Source organism: Thermobia domestica, chromosome 2, assembly GCF_964235325.1.
Source record: "Thermobia domestica chromosome 2, izTheDome1.hap1.1, whole genome shotgun sequence".
Classification (NCBI taxonomy): Eukaryota; Metazoa; Arthropoda; class Insecta; order Zygentoma; family Lepismatidae; genus Thermobia; species Thermobia domestica.
This window is the reverse complement of record NC_137455.1, coordinates 231,209,971-231,236,269: the sequence shown is the minus strand read 5'-3', so window position 1 is coordinate 231,236,269 and position 26,299 is coordinate 231,209,971. Positions and strand designations below refer to the sequence as shown.

The 26,299-nt window shown below is 36.2% G+C and overlaps 1 protein-coding gene across 14 annotated transcripts in view; it reads right to left on the bottom strand.

The window, feature by feature from the left end:
* LOC145678403 (methyltransferase-like protein 25B) overlaps positions 1 to 26,299 on the bottom strand; it is an 881,238-nt gene that overhangs the window by 557,014 nt on the left and 297,925 nt on the right. For all 14 annotated transcript variants that reach the window (XR_014130376.1, XM_081748506.1, XM_081748507.1 and 11 more), the window contains one exon: positions 2,571 to 2,700. Coding sequence is in view for 13 of the 14 variants with exons in the window: in XM_081748506.1 (XP_081604632.1) it covers positions 2,571 to 2,700 (130 nt within the window). In the remaining variant the exon portion in view is untranslated. The remainder of the gene's footprint in view (positions 1 to 2,570; positions 2,701 to 26,299) is intronic.

Here is a 26,299-nt window from a genome sequence, read left to right as displayed (position 1 = left end):
GAGAAAAAGGCCTCGTTGTGTTAAGCCGGGTGAGTGTCAGTGTGTGATAATGCCGTATCCGATTATTCGATACCCGAGCGTGTTGTCATTGTTGAAGGGTTCATTCTCACTGAATCTTTTGTGAAAACAAAGAATTTGTTTCGGGAGAAATTTCCAGGACGTTCTGTGCCAGCAAAAAGCACCATTCAGGAATTGATTGAAAAATGGCGGTGTACAGGATCGGTTCAAAATGCTTCAGGAACAGACGACCATCTGTCTGCACACCTGAATTAAAGATGCAGGTGGAGGAGATAATGACAAGAAGTCCTCGAAAGTCAACCAGGAGATTGAGTCAACAGGTTCATGTTACTTTCAGCAGGACGGTGCAACATGCCACACATCAGCTGCATCATTGTCCCTTGTGCATGAGATGTTTACACCAGAGAGGACAATCAGCAAAGGCTTGTGGCCTCCTCGGTCACCAGACTTGTCCACGTGTGACTTTTCCTTATGGGGACTGTTAAAGGGAAGAGTATACGAAACAAATCCACACACAATTGAAGAACTCAAGACCAGGATCCAGGATGTCACCAATAGCATTAAACACAAGAACTGACAAGGGTATATATGAATCTCCTCAATCGTGCTCACAAGTGTGTTGAAGTGGGCGGAGGACACTTTCAGCACCTGCTGTGAATGTGAGTAGTCATATTCAATACATTACATTTCATTTATGTGTTGTAGTTAATCATATTCAATACATTACATTTCATTTTATGTGTTCACTTTACGGGCCGGTTTTACGTGCCGCACCCTGTATTACAATTTTCACAACCGTTGGATAAGCACAAGCTCATTCTACATGCATTAGTAAGTTCAAGTTCTGTAATGTTATCTACGTTTACATATTCGTTTAAAAAGATCATTACACCATCTGCTCGTGTTAAATATACTTGCATAAAGTAACAGTGATAACCAACTAAGTTAATATTAAAAGCAGACTCACTTTTTCATATTTTCGTCAAAATGATTATATCTACACAGACTGTTACATTTTGCAATATTATAAGAAATTCATTATAATTTGTGCTCAAATTTCTAATATTTAAATATATAACTGTTTAGCCTTATTTATTTCAAAATAAATTGTTAACTGTACTTACACTGTCACAGATACTTGTTTCTATTTCTTGATAAAGAAGAATATCACTAATAATCTGTTCCATAAGATACGAATGTCTCTTTGTTGTTAGTTCGAATCCATGATTTTGAAGAATTTGTAGATCTTCCATTCATTTAAGTGGTATCACTCACTTTTCTCCAGTAACAACATGCCACCACGCCCCCATACAAAACGAAAACAATTTTTTCTTCTAAAAAGTTTCGTTTCAAAAAGTACTTTCTGGTTATTTCATATTAGGTGTGGGTTTATGTACACGTGCACATCTGCGAATTTCATTTGTATTTCTGACGAAAATTACACCTTATTCTCACGATGTTTCTGTAGCTAGGTATCTCTAATTGTCTTCGATGCCAATGTCACAATAATCTCTTTTATCTCTTCTTATATTTATTTTATCTCTTCTTGAAGTGGAAGCCTAAATGATTTCTGAATCTGTCCAGATTTCATTTCTACTCCATCTGCTTTTGCCACTTCTTCCATGATATAATTTGTATTTTCTTCTTTCATTTCACGGTCTCCTACAATTTCTAAGTTTTCATGTAATTGTATCTGTTTTAGATCGCCTACTTCTCTTTCCAGTTTTTCAGTAGTATGTTTTAGGTTGCGACTTTCGATTTCAAGTTCTGACTTTTTGGTTAGTCCACTTACAGTATTTTTCCAACTCGTGATTTCTTTCTGAAATTCATCAAATTTGGTAGCCATAAAAGTTACAATTCGCTCCAGTTCAATAATAGTGTCACTAAAGTTTTCAACTTTTGGAAGTTTTGCATGTATTGAACTTACTTGCTGGACTAATTTTCTCAAGTCTATTTTTAAACTTAGTATCGTATCAATATTCCCTACTTTGCAATTATTGCACTTCCACTGTTCTCTTCTAGTTCCCAATTTACGAATGTTTTCGACTGATTTTGATATAGTACATTTTATATGGAAATGATTTTCACATCCACGAGTATAATACATCTCTTCCTCTCGATTGTTATAGTTTTTTTTTTTTTTTTTTTTTTTTACAAGCACCGCACAAAACATGGTTAGTTAATACGTATAACAATTACTTCAGCGTTTTCAACGAACATTTTATTTCCACAACAGCTGACGATAAAAACCTGTATAGTACTTAGATTATTTATGTTATGTTTTCAATGCTAGTTTAGGGCCAAGGAGGCATTTTGGAAACAGAAATACGAAACAAAAATATCTTAAACAGACTGGATTGTGTGCATTTTGAATCCAAATTTAAAAGCTTCATTGAGCACTAGGAAAAAATTAAACTTCCAGAATTCAAAAGTTGAAGATATATAGTTGAAGAAGTTGAAGATTATGTTCTCGTTTGAAGTCTATGTGCAATATCATCCGAGTTAAAGGGAGAGTAAGAACTAACCGTCACTCTATACTATATAAAACTCACCTTTTGCAATTCTTCCACATTCACATCAGGAGATAATTTAACATTCAGATGTGCAGGAATTTCCATTTTATCAGTGACAGAGGAAGGTAGATATTTTCTTATTGTATACTGTAACTGGCTGTCGAATTCCCTGGAATTGATAGGTAATATAGCAAATGATACAATGAGAAAGTAAAGACAGTTATTCTAGTAAACTACTGTTCAAGCAAATTACAATAATTCAAAACATGAGTGAAGATTATTTCCACCTTTCCCATGGGATAAAGCATATTTGTCATACAAAATAATTTTGTAATATGTGAATCTCGGTTTTCTACATAACCAATTAAGATTTAATTCAACAGTCGGTATCAATAATGGACAAATGGTAGCACCAAGTATGTTTCACCGACCTTCGAATAAAAAAGAAGGCTTTGGGTCAACAAAGTTAATACCTTAAATCTTCCTTATGACTAGAGGAGTGAAGGAAGGAATGTCTTATACGGGAACACTTTTAGCTCATAGCAGTCTCCAGGTCATCCTGCAGCGACGTCAGGTTTTTTTCCGTAATTTCCTTACCTCATGGCAGCCTCCAGGGATTTTAGGCAGGTTAGTACTCCTTCGTCGAAGGCGATCTCCGGAGCAGGTATGGGTTAGCGATCATTGGTCAACGGATACCTCCGTCATCCTTGATTTCACTTTTACAGGCCATTTCTAGGTGGCTTGTTCCTTTTCGATTCCCGGTTTTGTGTATCGACTGCTGCTTATAAACAATACCACGTTTTGCTGGAATAACATGTGCTCACGCTGTATGGTGGGTATCCTTAAATATATTTTCTGATTATTAGGTCATTCTGTAAGGTAAGGACATTAGTTACTATCCAGCCGACTTTGACAAAAATGCAATTTCATAGTTACATTCAAATTTTCATAGATCAGGCTAGAGACGGCTAAATCTGTTTTTCGATTTTCGGAAATTTCATTTTTAGATTTTTCGTTCTTCGAAAAATTCTCTTTTTTCGAAAAATCTTCCGGTTTCTCGTATTCTGAAAAAACTTTCGTTTTTCAATTATTTTCCATCTTTGGGTTATTTTTCGATTTTCGATTTTTTTTGTTTCCATGTTTTATGTTTTTGTTTTTGTTTTTCAATAACTTTCCGTTCATCGCTTTCCGAAAATATTGAAAAAATCTTAAAACTTTTTCGTTTGTTTGTTTTGTTTTCGTCCTTCGTATGTTTTTTTTCTGTTAAAGTATCAATCATAATAATTTATTTGATTTTTTTTTTCAGTTTTAGGAATCTAACAAGAATATATATCGTAACCAATCGACGAAATTCATTCGATCTTGACCAAACTTGGCATGGCTCTAGACCTGGACAAGATTTGTAACCATGTGTAATATTATGGTGTGCAGGCCTTTGGTTTCCCGAGTTATTGGCCAAACTTGCGCTTGGATGTAATGAAAAAATATGATATAACACATACCATCGACGAAACTCATCCAGTCGCGACCAGAATTAGTATGGTTGTGGACCGCAACGTATTTAGTAAGTACGTTAAATATTAAGACGTGAGCGATTTTAATTCCAGAGTTATTGTCGGTCAAATTTGGATTTTGACTTAGTGACATCAAGAATTTTCCTAAGACGCATTTGATTAGATTAACACAATCTTATGCATGGAAGCTAACTAACTAACTAACTCTATGGCCTATGGAACCCGGAGGTTCAATGCCGCGTTCACAAAAGCTCTCCACTGACTTCTATACTTAGCTAACTGCATTCAGTTTCTACTTTGTATTCCAATCTCTGCGAGATCCATCTTAATATTGTCCTCCCATCTGCGCCTAGGTCTTCCTAATGGTCGTTTTCCGATTGGTCTTCCTGTCAAGACTTTGAAAGCGTTTCTACTTTCTTCCATTCTAGCTACATGACCCGCCCACCTAAGCCTCCTAGAGTTCACGACCCTAACAATGTTGGGTAAACCATATAAATTATGTAGTTCCTCGTTATGAAGTTTCCGCCATTCCCCATTCCCGTTCCTCTTGGGTCCGAATATTCTTCTCAGGATCTTGTTCTCAAATACTTTCAGTCTATGTTCTTCCCTCAGAGTAAGTGACCATGTTTCGCAGCCATACAAAACAACAGGCATGATTACCGTTTTATATATTTTAAGCTTCAAATTTCTCGACAGAATTTCCGACGACAAGAGATTTTGAACCGAATAGTAACACGAATCCCCTGCTTTTAGGCGACATTTAATTTCTCCGTGAATATGATTTTCCTCTGTTAATATTGATCCTAGGTATTTGAAAGTATCCACTTTATCAAAAGTATTATTTAATATTTTAACGCATCCATAATTTGCTGTATTCGGTCCCGACGCATTTCCATGTATTTAGTTTTCTCTGCATTTACTTCTAAACCCATGTCCCTGCAAGCGTTTAATAAGATCTCTGCATTTCTTTCTATTGTTCTCCTATCATCACCTATTAAATTTACGTCATCAGCATATGCCATAACCTGGTGAATACCGTTCAATTCTAGACCCTGGTTGCTATCTTTGATTTTCCTTATAGCGTATTCCAGAACGAAGTTAATTAATAATGGCGACAACGCATCTCCTTGTTTCATGCCATTTTCGACGTGAAAGCTCGTGGACAAAAATTTTCCTACCCGGACTTTACTTTGGGATTCATTTAAACATATCTTAATTAATCTAATTAGCTTTCTCGGTATTCCAAGTTCTGTAAGAACGTTGTATAATGTTTCTCTCCTAACCGAGTCGTACGCCTTTCTAAAATCAATAAATAGTTGATGTACCGGGGTATTGTATTCCCACTTTTTTTCGAGTATTTGGCGAATGGTAAATATTTGGTCGATAGTTGATCGATTCCGTCTAAATCCGCATTGATAATCTCCAATAATTTCATCTGCGTATGGGGTCAGTCTTGCTAATAGAATATTTGAAAGAATTTTATAGGATGTTGACAGAAGAGATATGCCTGGATAATTATTACAGTCAGTTTTGTCGCCTTTCTTGTGAATTGGAACAATGATTGATTCTTTCCACTCTTGTGGCAATTCTTCCTTGTTCCAGATAAGGAGAATGAGTTTGTGTATCTTGTTCCACAATTTTTCGCCTCCAGCTAAAATTAACTCAGCTGGAATTTCATCTACACCCGGAGATTTGTGTTTCTTTAATTTCTTTATAGCAGTTTCTACTTCCATTCGGTTGGGTTCTGGGATATACGGTTCTGCGGTGTGTATCTCCTTTTCTCCACGCACACTAGTTTTCGGTTGCGTGTTAAGCAAATCGTCAAAGAAATCTTTCCATCTATTTAAGATGCTATCCGTGTCAGTGAGAACTGTACCGTCAGATTTCTTTAATATATAAGCACGAGGTTGATAGCCTTTCTTAAATTCATTGATTCCCTTATACATGTCCCGAATGTTTTTATTTTTACTATTATCTTCAAGTTCCTTAATTTTAGCTTTCAGAAAATCGCGTTTCTTTGTTCTAAAAGTTTTGGAAGTTTCCCGCCTGATATCTGCGAAATTTTGTGTAGTTATTTCATTCGGATTTTGTAGCCAGCGTAATTTTGCCTGTTTTCTCTTCTCTGCTAGTTTTATGCATTCCTGGTCGAACTATGGTTTGTTCCTACGTATTTCCGCGTGTCCCAATTTTTCTTTTGCTGAAATTTTAATGCTATCTCTAATTTCAATCCAGGTATCCTCAACACTAGTGCACTCCGAATTTTCTAAAGCCGAGAATCTATTCGAAACTTCAATCTGGTATTTCTCTCTTACCTGGCTCTCTTCTAATTTCTTTAAATTGAATCTCTCCGTTTTCGGACAATGAATATTACCTTTATTCAACGATAACCTCTCTCGTATTATCGCTGCTACCAGGTAGTGTTCGGTGTCACAATCAGCCCCTCTAAACGACCGGACATCAATTATGCTAGATTGCCTTCTTCTATCTACTAAAACATGATCAATTTGATTATGCGTTTTCCCGTCTGGTGATGTCCAAGTGTATTTATGAGTGTCGCGATGTGGGAATTTTGTACTCTTCACGATTAGGTTTTTGGATGTTGCAAAATTTACGAGTCTAACACCGTTGTCATTACTTTCCTTATGCAGACTTTCGTTCCCTATAATCGGCTTGAAAATATCCTCTCGTCCTACCTTCGCATTGAAATCCCCTAATAGAATTTTCATATGGTATCGCGGGAGTTGGTCAAATATCCGTTCCACTTCTTCGTAAAAACTGTCTTTTATATCGTCATCCTTATCTTCAGTTGGGGCATGTACATTTAAAACAATAATATCACACCACCTTCCCTTAAGAGTAATAAAAGAAAGTGTCAGTGAAAAATTCAACCCGTTTAATTGCTGGTAATATACGTTTATAAACGAAAAACCCTGTTCCTAACTGGTGATTTTTGTTTCCTTCCCCGTAAAAGAACGTAAAATTTCCGGAATTCTCAGATCCATTTCCTTCCCACCTAACTTCCTGAACTCCTACTAAGTCCATCCTGTATTTCTCTAACTCACTCGTTACGGATTTTAACGCGCCTGCCCTATAAAGACTCTTAATATTCCATGTTCCAAATCTCATGTCCATTTTCTTTTGCTGAGGTCGTGCCAAGTGATCAGTCCTTGTCCGAGGCTTTTGTGAATATTTCTGAACAAGTGCTTTTTTTTTTTTTTTTTTTTTTTTTTACAGGATGAGGTTGTTATCCCTACCCAAACCCCCAAGCTGGAGGACCACTCGTAGTCGGCTGTCCGCGACTGCTTATTCAGTATATTCGCAGCTAACCTCTATATCTAGAGGCCTTCTCCTCGATCCGCAACCTGAGGACGCGCCATGCCGTGGTGACAGGAACCCACGTTACACGGATGCATGGAAGCTCTGTATGAAATATAGTTTACAGATCTTCGGTTCCCAAGTTATTAGCCGTGAAAGTTAGTCTGGGACACAATGAAACCAAGAAATTTAATTAAAGCGCATAAGAAGGAACTCATCCGATTAAAAAAAAAAAAAAAAAAAAACTTGAAATGCACTTAGTAACCATATATAATTTTAAGGTGTATTTGATTTCCTAGTTATTAGTCACCAAACTTAGGATTGGACTTAAAAAAAGGATATTGTATAATACATATTATCAACAGAAATCATCTAATCTTGACCAAAACTAGTACATTTATAGACTTTAACGTATTTAGTATACATGGTTAACATTATGAATGGGCTTTGGTACCCACAGTATTGTCCATAAAATTTGGGTTTAAACTTAGTAAAATCAAGAAATGTCATTAAAACTCGTTCGATTAGAGTCACCTGATATTGACTAAAGTTGATACGGTCATAGACTTTGACGATCCTGGTAAGGTTCGAACTCAGCATGAAATATACTACTGTACAGATCTCTGGTTCCCAACTTATTGCCCATCAAAACTGAGTTTGGATTCTGAGAAAAAAAGGAAATTTCACTAAAACACGAAAGATGAAACTCATCCGATTTTTACCAAATCTGGCATGGTGCTAGACTTAGACGAGCTTATTAACCATATTTAATATTATGATGTGCAGATTTTTTATTCTCGAGTTATTAGCTATCAGAGCTAGGTTTGAACTTCTCGAAAGAGCATTGTTTAACGCATACTATCGATCAAAATCGCTGATTTTGAACAAAATCTGTATGTTGATAGATCTTGACGTAATTAGTACGCGTGTTAAAAATTATAGTGTGGGGGTTGTTAGTTGTCCAATTATTGATGATAAAATTTGGTCTTAAATTTAGCGAAATCAAGAAATTTCACTGAAACGCGTTCCACTGAACTCAACCGATGCTTACTAAAATTTACATGGTAATAAACCTCATGCTGATTATGTGAGTACAATATTGTGGTGCTGAGTCTACTGGGCTTCAGAGTAATTGTTCACCTAATTCAGTTTTGAATAAAATGTGATTGATATAAATCTCTTTAACAAACTTGGTATAATAGATTGAGGTTTACGAGTTTAGTATGTCTGCGACCTTAGTATCAAATAATGTGCTCTAAGTTCTGTCCCAAGCTATTGGCCATCAAAATTAGGTTCGGATTAGATAGAATCATGAAATTTCTTAAAACACGAAAGAAGGAATTCATCCAATGAAAGCTTAGTAATCATAAGAGATGTTATGATGCGATTTGGTTTCTGAATTACTGATAATCAAATTTCGAGTTTTGACTTTAGTTTGAAATTAGGAAATATCACTAAATCGCAACTGAAGATCCTTATCTTGATAAAACTCAACATAATTGTAAACCATAAACTGCTTAGTCCACACTGCAAATTTTATTGTTCACAGTCATTCAATAAATCAATTTGGATATATAACGTATGTAATGTGCAGAGACGATTTGCATTGCCAGAAGACACAATACAATGTATATTGAATTCAATTTCTATTCGCTTGTGAAGATGATCCAGCGAAATGAAATAGTAGAATTTCACACTAATAGAAATTGCCTATGTTGATTAGTCCTTGTTGCATTGTGTCCTCAAAAGATAATTTTCCTACAATCAACTGACGAATTTGTCTCGCTTGCGTTGAACCTACTTGTTGGAGAAATTAATCATTTTTTTCTTTTTGGAGGGCATATTCGTTCTTCGTTTAGAATAAGTTCGTTTTCCGAAAAAAATATTGCTTTTTCATTCTTTGTATCATTTCCGTTTTATTTATTTTTTTCTTGGTTTCCGAAAACACACACACACATTATATATATATATGGATTTTCAGATTTGTTTTCTCTTTCTACTTCTTTCTGTTCAAGAAAATTTTTTCTTTTAAAATAAGAGAAATGTACGCAAAAGGATAGTACTCATCGAGAAAAAAAAAATAATATTCTTCCAACTCGCGCTTTCGAAAGACCCTTCTTCGATTTTCAGCCTAGAAGCAATTCGAATACGATTTAAAACATGGGGGAGAAATATGGATAAATAAAAAAATGTTAGAAGGATTTAAAATATTTGAAGCACAAGCCTTCTGGTCGAAAGTTAACACATGCCAATCCTTGGAAATGTTTCTATGCTGAAGATGGAAGCAGGATCTTCCGAAAGCGCTACTTATTTATTTATTTACAAATGTTTCAGATACAGATCCATGTCAATTTTACACTGAAACAATATAACAACGTATATAAGTAATTAGAAGAAATAAAGAAAAAAAATAAAAATAAAAAGTTACATTGTTGAGTTGATTCTTGAGTTAAAGTATGCCTTTTAAAAGGTCTCTCTCCGAAACCTTTCTGAAATGAAGGGAGCTATCTCCATTAGTGATATTAGAGTGACAGTGAATTGCTCACGATGATCTACTGACACATTAAGTGAAAACAGTTTCCAAATTGGATCAGTGGTTGAGGAGTTTCAAACAAAAACGATGATCGTTCTTGATATTGACTGAAGTGAAAGGATTTAATTGTGTTACATTTCTCTTCTTATTTTGTGAGTGGCTTTTTGACCTTCTTCTAAGATGTAGGTGACGGCACTTTGAATTCCGCAGTCGAGAGACTACCAATAATATTTTTGATTGCATTAATTTTAAAATTTTAACAATAACTGATCATCGATTTCGGTATTTCGGTCGATATCAACAATGGCAAAGATATCATCGTTCATTGTTATTTAAAATTTAAAACCAACTTTCTTCCTAATACACATCTTAATTGAATACAAAAATACAAAATGAACTAATGGAATCATTAAGTGACGGTTCAAGTGTTCCATCGGTTGAATCAGCCGAATCAGGTGAATCTAATACCCCTAAAATTGATTCAGTTGCCAACATTAGCAGGCCTAGTAATGGCCGTTTATATACTACTACTAAGTCTATGAATGTGTTACCATGTTCTCACTGTGGAAAACATTATGTGAATTCCAGAGGATTAGCTATACACATAAGTAAAAAGCATCAGGTTATAAATGGGGACGAAGATTGTTGGCATATCTATAATAATAACTATCCTGTTTATAAAACTACAAGAACTAACATCTCTAACCGCAATAAAGACAAACAGGATTTTATGTTTTCTAACAAGGCGAGTCCCTCGAGGTGCTCGAGCTGCAGTTGCTGATGCACTGGCCGATGTGTTACTTCAAGTAACTATTTCAAATGACGAAAGAGATTGGATCAACTTGCTTGTATTTCCATTAGTTACACATACTGCTAGCAAAAAATCAGAGAATGTTAAAAGTTCCTTACCTCCTGGGTAAAACAAAGAGTTCGTCATCGGTGTGATGTAGATATTGACGCCTTAAACTGGCATCCAACAAAGAACAGGAAATCTCTTCCAAAACAGAATGTTTCCAATCTTAAGATTGTAGAAAACAAACTTGCAGATGGTGACATCTGTGGAGCAGTCCGGCTACTAATGTCAGATGATATTGTTGCAACCCCCGACATTTCTGTGTTTGAGACGCTATTGGAGAAGCATCCAGCCACCCTGGTAAATTTACTTCACCGAATCTTCCAGATGACCCAAACAACTGTCATGGAGTTTCGATTAATGAATTTAAGGTAGCTATTCCATCTGGTAGCGCGGGAGGTCTCGATGGTCTTCGCCCTTCGATTCTCAAAGATCCTCTATTCTGTCAAGTACTTGAATCGAAGGAAAAGCTCGTAAAATCATTATGCGATCTGTTCAATGTAATTATTTCAGAAAGTTCGGCCATTGTTTTTCGGAGCCAAACTTACTGCTCTTAAAAAGAAATGTGGTAGAATTAGACCTTTCGCCGTTGGTAATGTCTGGCGCAGGATATCAGCAAAAAAATATATGCCTCAGAACACGGGAGCATTTTAAGAACTTTTTGTCTCCGCATCAACATGGTGTTTGTATTCCCAACGGAGCCGAAGCAGCAGTACATGCAACCCGGGTTTATTTTTCCTCCATTCACAATGCTCCTAAGGCTATGTTAAAGCTGGATTTTCGCAACGCATTTAACGAGCTTCGCCGGGACTCTATGCTCACTATAGTGTTGTATGAATTTCCTTCAATCTATCGATATGTTTACCAACGTTACGCTCAACCAAGTGATCTATTCCTTGGTCAAGATAGTATTTCATCCCAGAGAGGAGTACAACAAGGCGATCCCCAGGGCCCAGCACTTTTTGCTATAACCATTCATTCTTAGTGAAATCAATCAATACTGAATTAAACATTTAGTATTTGGATGATGGAGCTATCGCTCATGAATCTGAAGTAGTTCTTTCAAATCTAGCACAAATAAATGAGAAGGCATCTGCATTTGGCCTACATTTGATATTTTTAAAGTGTGAAGTTGGATTTCTTGGGTCAGATGAAGCCAAGTTCGACCTATTGTTTAAAAAAGAATGACGAAGTTGCCCCAGGAATAGGTCTCCTAACTAACCAGGATGCTTGGCTTCTAGGCTCTGCTCTCACAAAGCAAGCATTTACCAATCTCCTGTTAAGCAAAATACCGAAGTTAGAATATTTTTTGTCAAGACTCGCCTCGATTTATGTCCATGCAGCTTTCTTTCTTTTACGTGCCTCTTTGTCGATCCCTCGTTTAAACTACTTCTTGCGATGCTTTCCATTTTGGAATGAGACTCCACTACTGGAGAAATACGATCTTGTCCTTAAAATGGGTCTGGAGTCAACTTTAAATTGCTCCTTAAGCGACGAATATTGGATTCAAGCATCCTTACCTATGAGATTAGGGGGTCTTGGTATTTGACGATCCGAGTATATGGCGATTCCTTCCTTTATAGCGTCCTACCACGGATCTCTTCGTTTAGTTGAGGCTCTTTTGCAAGGTTACCACCTAGACCCAGATGGCATAGTTCAAGAAGGCTCTACCAAATGGGAAAAAATAACAGATACAGATCTTCCAGAAATAGTGGTGGGGGGTAATATCGAGATGGAGAAGGATGGAGAGCTAAGTGGTGCATAGTATTCAGAAGTAAAGGGTGTTGGGTTTTATAACGAGAGCATAAGTATGTGAGACGTAAAGTTTCAAGATGAAACTGAAGTGTAGCAAACTGAATTCGGTCGTACAAGTCTGCTGTGGGACTAGGCAGTTTGACTCGATATGCAATGCGGAAAGTATGTCGTTCTAACACTAATAACTTTACGTAAATTTTGCGGGTGGCCGCAATCCATGCAACGTTTCCGTAAGTCAGCACAGGCCGTAGAAAGCCCTTGTATGTGTTCAGAATTGTGTTTGGTTTTAGTCCCCAGGACGTTCCGGTGAGCTTTTTTAATAAGTCTATTGTAGGCTTTAGTTATAACTGTTTGAAGATTTTGTTTCCAAGTGAGATGTTTATCGAATGTAAGCCCCAGGTATGTTACAGTTGAACGTGCCTGGTTGGGAGTTTGGTCTACTTGTACTGAAAGGCGGTTAGGATTTCTTCTGACTCTTGATGTTCGTTTCGGTGGAATGAAGACAATGCCCTGTGTTTTTGTGGTGTTGATCTTTAGCTGCCATTTGTCAACACCAAAGACATCACCATCAAAGTATATCACAAGTAATTAATAATGGTCAGTGAGAATTTTACTTTTGGAGTTTATTATTTGCAACGAGCAAGCCTTTAGGTAGTATGTTTGACATGTTTGCCAAGTAACAAATAACGCAACATATTCTGCTGTAATCGGTCACGAAAATCATTTTGTAACATCAGTTACATCAGTACAGTGCTGCCACCTGTTGGTCTTGTATCCTAGCTCAGCGGACGTTATGGAGTTTTTACAATCATTCAGCTGTGATTCGTGGAAAAGTCTCTATAACACCGCCTGGCGGAAAAACGACACCTACCAAAAATGGAGATTACTTTATGTTGTTGATGAGAATGACAGTAAAAGAATGAAAGTAAAAGTATACACTTGCACGATATTATGGACGTCTCATACACACGAGCAGTAGCTGTGGTAATGCACATGTGCACACAACGGCTTAAGCACCGGTAATTTAAATGTGCTTAATCCACGCAAATGCACATGTGCACATGCACAGCTCAAACATGGGTTATATATGTGTGCTGCATCCACGCAAATGCACTTGTGTACATAACGGCTACAGCACGGATTATATAAATGTGTGTTTCATCCATGCAAATGCACATGTGCACATAACGGCTTAAGCACGGGTTACGTACTTGCGCTGCATCCATGCAAATGTACATGTGTACTTAACGGCTTAAGCACGGGTTATATAAATGTGTGTTTCATCCATGCATATGCACATGTGCACATAACGGCTTAAGCACGGGTTACGTACTTGCGCTGCATCCATGCAAATGCACATGTGTACTTAACGGCTTAAGCACGGGTTATATAAATGTGTGCTTTATCCATACAAATGCACATGTGCACATAACGGCTTATGCACGGGTTCTGTACTTGCGCTGCATCCACGCAAATGCACATGTGTACATAACGGCTTAGGCCCGGGTTACGTACGTGCACTGCATCCACTTAAATACACATGTGTATATAACGGCTTAAGCACGGGTTATATAAATGTGTGCCTCATCCATCCAAATACACGCGTGTACATAACTGCTTAAGCACAGGTTACGTACGTGTGCTTTATCCATGCAAATGCACATGACACGTAACGGCTTAGGCATGGGTTATATAAATGTGTGCTTTATCCATGCAAATGCACATGTGCATATGCACGACTTAGTCACGGGTTATGTACGTGTTCATTATCCACACAAATGCACATGTGCACATGTATGGTTTATGCATGGATAGTGCACATGTGTCGTACACGTACGTGTTGTCTGGGTTATTGCTCCAGAGGATAAAGCCAGGATTCGTGCTGCATCATCCCTAGATGCTGGGGCATGGTTGAATGCAATACGCTACCCACCATTAGGTTTTCATATGACTAAGGAAGCATTTCGAATCGCTGTCCCCTTAACATTAGATTCAGCTATTTGTGAGCCACATCGCTGTTTAGCTTGCGGGGATCAAGTTAACTAACGTGGCCTGCATGGCCTTTCATGCATGAAGAGCATGGGTAGACACGCTAGAAACTCCTCTGTAAATGATATCATTTTACGAGCCCTTACCACAGCTGGAATTCCTTCCATACGTGAACCTGCAGGATGTTGTTCAGATGGTAAACGACCTGATGGCATGACATTAGTTCCTTGGTTGAGAGGCAAATCACTAGTATGGGACTTTACGTGTTCAGATACATTTGCCCATTCAAGTCTCCCTTTATACATCAATAATTGCAATAACAATTAATGACAAAATCAGGATGAGTATTATAGTGATTTGCTTCTATAAAAAAACTTCCCCCTCCAAATTACAAAAAAAATATTTCTATATATATATATATATATATATATATATATATATATATATATATATATATATATATATATAATGTACCATATTTACAGAGACATTTACAAATATCAACATTTGACAATAAACTATTATACAATGATGCCAGCCTGAAGTATAAGAAACGTTGTATAATTGATAATCAGGGTGAGACATATGTAAGTAACGTATGACTACGAGTAAGGCGAGAAAATATGCAAAACTTGAGAACGGAGACCAACAATTCGGAGTTAAATTTCAAATTGATAATTTTATGGAGAAACAGCAAGTCCGCCGCCATACATAGTCTGTGGAGTCTGAATATTGAGTTTGCTCAGCTCTGTTTTATTAAGACTATGCACTGAAGGAGCTGTTTGCCAATGGCAAGGAAAGAAGACAGAATAAAAACGTGATAAGTTTGAAGCACAGGCCATACTCCATATCGGCGAGCAATATTCAAGTTTAGGAGATACAAAAGCTTTGAAGAAAATACTGAGTGATTTGAGATCTCGAATTTCAGTAAATTTGTAAAGAGTACTCAGTATTCTCATATCACTCTTAACAGTAAAAGTGATTGATCAGCGTGTTAGCCTCTCATCAAATAATACTCCGAGAACTTTATGTGTCGCGACTCTTTTGATAGAATTGTTATTAATACAATATATGTGATATATATTATTTTTCTTCAAAAAGATACTATAAGTACAACATATTTGAAGGTAACAGATGTAGGTCAAGTGTATTTCTTACTTGAAGAGCACGGTGGCTGAGCGTGATATACCACAGTGCTTACATCTATTGCGTGGTGTCCTTAGTTCGACCTCTCGCAATCATTGGGACACTGTGCCCCCCGTAAGGGAGATGAAATTTTTCAGTTTAACGTCCACAAATATGCTACTTACGCTAAAGGAACACATGATTAAAACAAGTGATGGAATACAATGTGAAAAGGGGATACCCCGACAAAACTTACGGATACTATGTCCACCACAAATTTACTCGCTTGGAGATCGAACCAGGGGATACTAAACACCAGAGACAAGTATACTTTATCATTTAGTCACCGTGCCCCGTAAGGGGAGATAAAATCATTCAGCTAAACGTTCCCTTTACGCTAAGGCGGCACACACACTTACGGGTTTGGGGAAAACCAATAATTAAGTTCGATCTCCCGCAAGTAAATTTATGCTGATGTAACGTCGTACGAATATGTCCTTTCGCTAAAGGAGACAATGCTTAAAGCAACTGAGAGGAAACGGGAGTACTCTGTAATACAGTGTAGAAAATCTCTGATATTACTATTCAATTCACGGTTGCTGAGACCAATGCTGATACTCCACATACATCCATTGCATTCGACTACCGTAGGGAATAGGGATAGCGAAATATATAAAAACGGTCGATATTAGTGTCAGATACATATCTTTGTGGTCACTGAGATTAATGTGCAACTCTGGAAGAATAAGTACACAAAACACATACAGAACGTTGGTTCATCAGACAACACACTTGAAGCAAACTGTGAACATACATTTGTTTCACTCACGTGGAATACGAAAAACAGTTCATTATCGCAAAAGTAAAAAATCATTTTTAGTACACGTGTGATACTGAAAAGGTATGCTTTTTGTTTCCTTGACAACAAAAAGTTCTCTTACTTTTCTTTATTACAAATTGATATATATATATATATATATATATATATATATATATATATATATATATATATATATATTGCTTTATAACTATTTGGAATGTGTTTATAAGTAACGAGATGAATTTCATTTTTATTTTATGTTGAATAAAAATAAACAGAGAAGTGTATATTCCTTTCCTTATCCTTATCGATATTATTTCTTTCTTAAATAGGGTAAAGTAAGGTATATTCGTGATAAATCACTATAAAGTCGATATTTCTACTAAAAGTTAAATTCTAAGCAAAAAGTAAGGCTGCATATAGATAGTGCGTACATTGCTTTATACTGTTCCGCTGTATTGTTTATTCTGCATACAATATGTAGTGTGTATCAAGTTAGTTTATAAAATGAATACATGCATAGGTAATTTCGTGAGAGGTAAGGAAAGTTCGTGATAGTGGGTAGGTATATTCGTGATAACACTGTAATTAGTACAATATAATAATGCTGATTGAACATGGGAATGAAATATCAGCAAGAAAGAAGCGCCTTCCAGTTATAAAGCGTTTTATACACAAAATACGCTAACTCTAATTGACAGGACTACCTAGGGCCTATCCACTATGATGTGGGTATGTAAATATGCCTCATCAATTCTTAATAGCAAATTACATATAGAAACAAGCACACAGATTAGATCCATCACAAAAAAAAAAAAAAAGTTTGTGTAACAGTCAGTCCTCATCAGAACTTGAAGGAGTTGTGGCACAAGAATCACACATAAACACATGAACACACCCGACCTGTTGTCCCGCTTTTGAAAACGCACATGATATGGCACTAAACAGAAAGAACATTTGATCCACTTATCCCCTGTCTTATCATGCGCATTGTCTTCATAGCTTTCACCATACACATCACATTCCAAATCATCATCACGAATTGCCTGTTTCTAACGGATAGGCCTAGCTTTATTGTTATAGGAAGATCGTGAACTCTAAGGTTGATCAGCAGAGTTACTATTTTGCACGTTAGTAGGGTAAGAGACCGAGAGCTTTCTCAGTCGACCAACTTGCTTTCTGTCAGTAGTAGTAGGACTAAGTTCGTTAAGATATTTTGCCTATGAATCTCTCTGCTTTCGTCTTTTGAACGGAACTCTCAGATTTAGTCCGTATATTTTCTTGAACTCACCCCACCACCTATTATTTACACATTCACTTTCAATGTTAGTGAAAATTTTTTTCTTCCTGCTGATATTGCAATTTTGTATGCGAGACTCCTGATTTACTTAACCATATGACTATAGCCATATCCAAGCTTTAGGCAATTATTTATCGTTGATGGAGTTTTCAATTGCGTGCGCAGTTAATTTAATATGTGAATACTGTGGACGAGGTATTTTTATTGTCATGAAGGACAGGTAATTTCGTTACAGTAAGGTAATTTCGTGATAGCCTCTACACAAGAATCAGACTGATAATTACACGTGATATTTATTAGACTACTATCCTGTAATACGATGGCAGAAATGAAACCCTGATTTCAAGCTACTTGGCAACTTGTCCATAAATGCAAATATTCATTAAGAATTTTACATATGTTCTTAAGAGTCTAAAATGTTTTAAAAGCGACACACAGACATACTACTACCGCAGAAAATTAAATTATTATATCAGTTATGAAACCAAACACCAATATTTACGTGCCTCGTTTTGCTTTCGTTGTTATCTCATGAAAATAACAGACGTGACACAATCTTCCGCACAATGTAAACAATACTCCTTCCTCTGCCTTGTTTGTTTCCTCTCAAACCTATTTGTGCACATAGCCCAGCGGCGCCGGCCTACGCATGAAACTGGATCCATGCTCGATCTTGTGGCAAGAAATGGAAATCATACTGGGATAAGTTTATTTGCTACAGTTGCTTAAAAAACTATCACGAAATTACTTATACCACGAATATACCTTACTTTACCCTACTTATATCCGGTTATATATATATATCCTCTTACATACTTATATATTCAGTTAAAAAAACTTATAAATACATATAGGAAAATACCCTTTTTAAAATATTTATATATATATCCCATTTTATATATATCCATAAGAAAATATATTTTATGAATTACTTATATTCATATAGGGCGAATAAAATGGAAAAAGAACAGTACGCAAGAACTACTGAAAGAGGTTACTGACTATTAACGACGTAGAAAAGTACGTACGAAATAAAGAGAGACAAGTTCTTCTAAGGGAAATAAATGATGTAATCGTGGTACAAGAACCCCGACCATCAAAAGAGGAAGGAAGGAGTCCATAATGAAGAAGATAATGAAAGGAAGATGATGATGAAAGGAAGAAGAAAGGAACACATAAGAGAGAAGTAAGATTACCAACAGATGCAATTGTTCAAGAAGAAAGAGATGTAGTTAATGAAATTGAAATACCAAAGAAGAGACGAACATTGCCAAAGACGAAGAAGAAGCAGTTAATGAAATTCAAATAGCAGAATAAAAAGAGATGATGAACGAAGCTGTAGATGGAGAAGAGAAACAAAGAACTGTTAAGATACATTAGAAAATGGAGGTAGTAGAATAACAAGAAGAGGAAAATGAAACATCCACCCAGGCCCGTGCTGGCCCACCGGGACGTGTCCCGGTGCGCCCTCTGAAACATCACAGTATAAATAAAGGTACAAGTTTTTAGTAATAAATTCTTACAGTTTTATTGGTAAAGAACCCGTAAAAGGTGCAGTGCACCCTTTACATTAGGCGCCCCTGCAAGTCCACATCAAAGATGAACGATTTTATTTACTATTCTGTATACTACAGTTCTGTACAATAAATAGATACAGTTACTATTTTTAAAGAACCCGTGAAAGGTACAGTGCGCCTTTTACATAAGGCGCCCTACGAAACATCACATTGTAGATAAGTGGTTTTAGTTATCCTGTGGACCAGCTTTATATAATAAATTCAAATAGTGATTGTTAATAAAGAAACTGTGAAGAATACCAGGCGTGCTTTACAAGTTATACAGTTGCTATTGGCAGAGAACAGGTAAAGAGTATAATCACTTACAAAAATATTATAAAGTTTTGTAGCTATAAAACGAAACAACGTGATACATCAAGAATAGTTCGGATAGTCAAACGTTCGAGCATTCATGAAATACTACACTGACACTAGTCTCTAATTTACGATTTTTACGGCATCAAAGCTTTCACAGTTTTAATATGCATTCATATGTCCGAGCATATTGATTGTTCCTATGTGTTTTAAGTCAGTGTTCGGATAATCAGTACCTATTGTAATTCTAAAATATAGTTACATTAATTTCCGCAAAATGTGGTCTTCCTGTCACCACGGCACGGCGCGTCCTCAGGTTGTGGATCGAGAAGTCCTCTGGGATATAGAGGTTAGCTGCGAATATACTGAATAAGCAGACGCGGAAAGACAAGGGGTGATCCTCCAGCTTGGGAATTTGGTGTGGGGCTAACAACTCATTCTGTAAATAAATAAATAAATAATAATAAAAAAGCTTGTTCAGATATATTCGCAGAATCCTCGGATCAGAACTGATAAGTTAGCACGAACTCAGCAAAATAAAATCGACATGAGAATTTGAACATGAAAGATAAGAAGTCTCTATAGGGCAGGCGCGCTAAAATGTGTAACGAATAATTTTAGAAAGAGAATATGTGGGATATTAGGAAGTTAGATGAGAAGGAAATGGAGGAGTCAAGTCGGGAAATTTTACGTTCTTTTACGGGGAACGAATTAAAAATTACCAACTAGGATAAGGGCTTTTCGTTCACAAACGAATACGTAATATTAGCAGTTACATGGGTTGAATTTAATGATAGATTTTCTTTTACTTCTCTTAAGGGTCGGTAGTGTAATATTATTGCCTTAATTGTACATGCCCCAACAGAAAATAAGGATGACAATAAAAAAAAGTTTTTACGAAAGAATAGAACGGGTATTTGATCATCTCCTGCAATATCATATGATAATTCTGTTAGGCGGTTTCAATGCGAAGGTAGGGCGAGAGAGTATTTTCAAACCGATTATAGGGAATAAATGTCTGCAAAAAGAAGGTTGTGACAACGGCGTTAGACTCGTGAACATTGCAACATCCAGAAACCTTATCGTGATGATTACAAAATTCCCACATCGCGACGATCATAAATATACTTGGACCTTACCAGACGGAAAAACACATAATCAAATCGATCACGTTTTAGTAGATAGAATAAAACAGTCTAGTACAACTGATTTTCGGTCATTCAGAGGAGTTGATTATGATAATAAGAGAGAGACTATCGTTGAGTAAAGGAATTATTCAATATCTGAAAACGGAGCGATTTAAAGAAGTTAGAGAGTCAGGTGAGAGGGGATCCAGATTGAAGTGTCGAATAGATTCTCGGTTTCACAAGGTTCGGAGTGCACTATTGTAGGATATTTGGTTGAAATTAGAGAAAACATTAAGATTTCAGCAAAAGAAATATTGGGACACACAGAAATACGTAGGAACAAAACATGGTTCAACCAGGAATGCACTAAAGAAGCAGAGAAGAGAAAACAGAAGAAACAGCGTTGGCTACAAAATCCGAACGAAATAACTACATAAATTTCATTGTCATCTGGCGGAAAACTTCCAAAACTTTTAGAACAAAGAAAGGCGATTTTTGAAAGTTAAAATTAATTAACTTGAAGATAATAGTAAATAACAAAAACATTCCGGACATGTTAAATGCATCAACGGACTTAAGAAAGGCTATCAATTTCGTGCTTATAATTAAAGAAAGCTAAAGGAACAGTTCTCAATGATCAGGATAGTATCTTAAATAGATGGAAAGATTTCTTTGACGATTTGCTTAACCCATAGCCAAAAACTTATGTGCGTGGAGAAAGTGAAATGCATACAGCATATCCGTATATTCCAGAACCTAACCAGACAGAAATAGAAATCGCTATTAAAAAATTAAAGAAACACATATCTCCTGGTGTAGACGAAATTCTGGTTGACTTAATTTGAGCTGGGCGGGGGGAATTATAGAGCAAGATACACAAACTCATTCTCCTTATCTGGAACAAGGAGGAATAATCACAAGAGAGAAAAGAATCATTGTTCCAGTTCAGAAGAAAAGCAACAAGACTGATTATTATTGAGGCATTTCTCTTCTGTCAATATCCAATACATTTTCTTAAAAATTTTATTAGCAAGATTGAGTCCATACGCAGATGAAATTATTGGAGATTTTCAGAGCGGATGTAGGTAAAATCGATCAACTATCGACCAGATATTTACTATTAAACTAATACTTGAAAAGAAATGGGAATACAATATTCTGGCACATCAACTATTGACTTTGGACTAGGGTAGGAAGGAAACATTGTACAACATGCTTACAGAATTTGCAATGCCGAAAAAGGTAGATTAGTTAAGATATGTTTAAATGAATCCCAAAGTGAGGTTCGAGTAGGGAAATTCTTGTTCACGAGCTTTCACGTTGAGAATAGCCTGAAAGAAGGAGATGCGTTGTCGCCAATATTATTTAACTTTGTTCTCGGGAACACTATATGGGAAATCAAAGACAGGAATCAGGTCCTAGAGCTGAGTTGTATTTACCAGGTTATGGCGTATGCTTATGACGTATGATGTAAATTTAATAGGGGAAGATAGAACAATAGAAAGGAATGCAGAAATCTTACTTAAAGTTTGCAGAGATATGGGCTTAAAAGTAAATGCAGAGAAAACTAAACAAATGGAAGTTTGTCGGGATCGTAATACTGCATTTTATGGATACGTTAAAATACCAAAAAATATTTTCTTTCGACAAACTGGATACTTCCAAATACCTAGAATTATTATTAACATACCAAAACCATAATCACAAAAAAAAAAAAGATGTCAACTGAAAGCAGGAATTTCGTATTATTATTCTGTTAAAAATCTTTTGTTGTCGCAAATTCTGTTGAGGAGTTTGTAGCTTAAAATATAAAACGATAATCATGCCTGTTGTGCTGTATGGTTGCGAAACATTGTCACTGGCTCTGAGGGAAAATCGCAGACTGGTAGTATTTGAAAACAAGATTCTTAAACCAATATTCGAACTCCAAGAGGAACGGGAATAGGGAATGGCGGAAACTCCATAACGATGAACTGCAAATTTTATACCGTTTACAAAAGCATTGTTAGGGTCATCAAGTCTAGGGGGCTCAAATGGACAGGTTATGTAGCCAGAATGGAAGAAATTAGAAACGCTTTCAAAGTTCGAACTGGAAATCCAAATAGGGAAACGAAAATTAGGAAGACCGAGGCGCAGATGGGAGGACAATATTAAAATGGTTCTCGCCGAGATTGAAATATAAAGTAGAAACTGGGTCCAGTAGGAGAAAGACGGAAATCAATAGAGAGCTTTTGTAAATGCGGCACTGAAACTCCTGTGTCCATAGACCATAGAGCTATATTTAGTTGTTGATATATTTAGCTTCTTTTTATTAGACAGAAATGTTACTACAGAAACTCAAAATTTTTCTCTAGTAAAGAGGATTTCGATTCAAGGTTTCCACAAATGAGCAATTTACGTTAATACGGAAACAAATTTTGTGGTGATTTTGATATAGAAAGGCATCTATACTTTCTTTCAAAGTACACACACACACACACACACACATATATATATATATATATATATATATATATACATTCCCGTTTGTATGGGCGCCTTTTTAGTAGACATGTCCACCGCCCTCATTAGTATCCCAGCACGGCCCTGCATCCACCTGTATTGAAACAGTTAAAAAATGTTTACAAGAAGAAGCAGAAGACGAAGACGACGACTCGAAAAGAGGACACATTATGATGTGCTAAATCTTACGTTTTCATAGATAATACAAGAGGATTTCAATGAGGAATAGAATAATACAGAAGTTTTACGAAAATGAACTATAAAATTGCCTTAACAATTAATTTCCCAATCCAGGAAAAGTGAAAGAAGAAATATATCCATCTGCGGAAATATTAGCAAAGGCTAATACTGAACAGGAAGAAATAGAAGTTGATTTGGACGAAATAGAGAAGAGAATGGATGAATTGCCATCTGAATTTCACGCACAACGAAACACCAATGTACAAGTTGGATTTCGAAAAAGTAATCGTAATCATAATAGATTTCATATAATAGAAGAACGTAGACAGTACAGAAGATAAAATATAGAGGGTATAATGTTAAGAATCCGTTTAGCCGCTGTGCGTGCAGATGAAAATCCTTTTACAGTAATTGAAATAATTAGATACCGTATTTACTCGCGTAATTTTCGCACTTTTTTAGACGCAAAAAGTTGTTTTGTAACAAGGGTGCGTAAATTATGCGGGGGGAAAAATTACGAGCTTGTAACTGGAAGTGGGATAAGGAAAAGATACGACGCGCGAAACAAGCTCTTTCGCACAGCAGACGAGAGGTGGGAAAAGTGGAGGGGGTGTGTACGGAAGTACTTGTTTCGTTTTGTTGATAGGGCTCAATGGAATGCAACAATAGCTTTGCTGCGTGATCAATTGTTCATTAGCTACCGTAATTGATTCCTGGAAAAATGCTGTTTCACAAAAAGTTTCCGCGTGCGCAAATTACGCGAGGAAAATAAAATATACAGAAAATGCCCTTCAAAATTGGGATGAGAAAATTATGCGAGGGCGAAAATTACGCGCGTATTTACGGTAATAGATTATTTATTACGTAATGTGAACCAACATTATTACGTAGAAATCACAATCAGTAAACTGACAGAGGACAGCGCCCCTTTTGGTTATCGTTCAGAGAAGTTAGAAATCTCTTATCACAACTGCAATGGACGAGTTGTGAGAAAATACTGCAAAGTAATGCGGCTTTTCTTATAAACGAAGACTGAATCGTGAACCTTCATCATGCACGCATGCCAAGAGGGCAAGGAAGATATTCGAAACCACATGTTATCAATACCAATGAATATGTAAAGGCAAAACGAGGTATAATCACAATTAATAACACAGGTTAAAAATGTTTAGTACATGCAATTGTTATTGCCATTGAATTAGAAAGTACACAAGGGGGAAATCAAACTGAATACAATAGATACGTAAAGAATCAAAATAAATATATAATAGAAAAAGACGCAGAAGACCTGCGTGAAGCTGCCGGTGTAGACCTTAGTCATGGTGGTGGAATTCCTGAAATGCGTAAATTTCAAGAACATTTAAAGGATTATAGAAAAACAGTATATAGGAAATTTTCGAGAAGTGGTGATGTTTGAAGTACCACCAAGCGATAACGAGAGAACATCTTTAAATTCACTTTTCATAGATAATCGTTACAATGGAACTGAAAGCTTGAATGAATGCATTAGCTACAAGTATTATAGCGAAAGTTGTCATAAGAAACATGAAAAAAGCACGAACATTTCAAACATTGTACAGCTGTGTGTTACTGATGTCATCAGAAGCCACCGTGTGATTTTAAAGGTCATATTCCATGCAATGATTGTAGCCGAGTATTTTACAGTCAGTCATGTTATGAATATCACAAGTCAGCTTCTTATCAAAACGGAAGGCCTTTGTTTTATGTTCAATTGTTAAATGTTATGACCAGTGTTTGAAAATTTGTGGTGAAAAAGGAATGATCTCACGTATGTGGAAAAACATTGCAACATTCCTTATACTATATTACAACCTCATCATGAATATTACATGAAAGGGAATGTAAGATCAAAGAAAGCTAATCAAAAGATTATCACAAAGAAGAAAGTTATGAATGTATGGGATGATATTGAATGTACACAAAATACGAACAGAAGATGAGGACGCAACACATATGAACATATACCTAATGTATTGGTAAGTCAGCATGCATGTTACCGTTGTTTTCAAATAAGTGCATCGATAGTGGAAAACGTGAAAATATATTTGATGGAGATAATGTAATAGCAGACTTTCTAACACATTTAGAAAAACAACGTCCAAAACTTAACACAATTAAATGCATTGCACACAACTCGAAAGGCTATGATGCAAACTTCATCATAAAGGCCATAGTAGAGAAGATGAATTGGACTCCAGAAGTGGTCATGCATGGGGCAAAAAATTCTGTTTTAAAGTAGAGAACTCACTAAGTTTCCTTCCTATGCCCTTAGAAAATTAAGTGGTGCATTTGGTCTTCAATACAGCAAAGGGAATTTTTCAAAATTTTTCAATCGACGTCAGAACGAGAAGAATGAGGGTACACTTCCATACATTAGGTATTATGGAACAGATACCATGAAAGTATTCAAAAGTCTCAAGTTTCTGCAATGGTATACTGAACACCGAAATTACACCTTTAAAATGAAACAACTCATAAATTATTGTGTATAAGATGTCGAGGTTTTACGCCAAGCTTGTATTTCCTTTACGAATATATTTGAGTCAGGAACGAATGTAAATGCCTTACTTGAATGTATTACAATCGCTAGTGCATGTAACATGGTGTATCGAAGAAATTTCTTAAAGGAAAATACTATTGGTATCATACCAAAGAACGGATAAAGATGGAGAGATGTACAATCAATTGAAGCAGTACAATATATAGTTTGGAAAGAAAAACAAGGGATATTCAAATTACCAATACTGTACGGTATAAGGGATAACGAATTGCATCAATGAAAGTAGATGGTGAATGAACCCGGATACAAGAAGAATACACGTGTGGGAGTATGAAGTATGTTTTACCCATGGTTGTATTTATT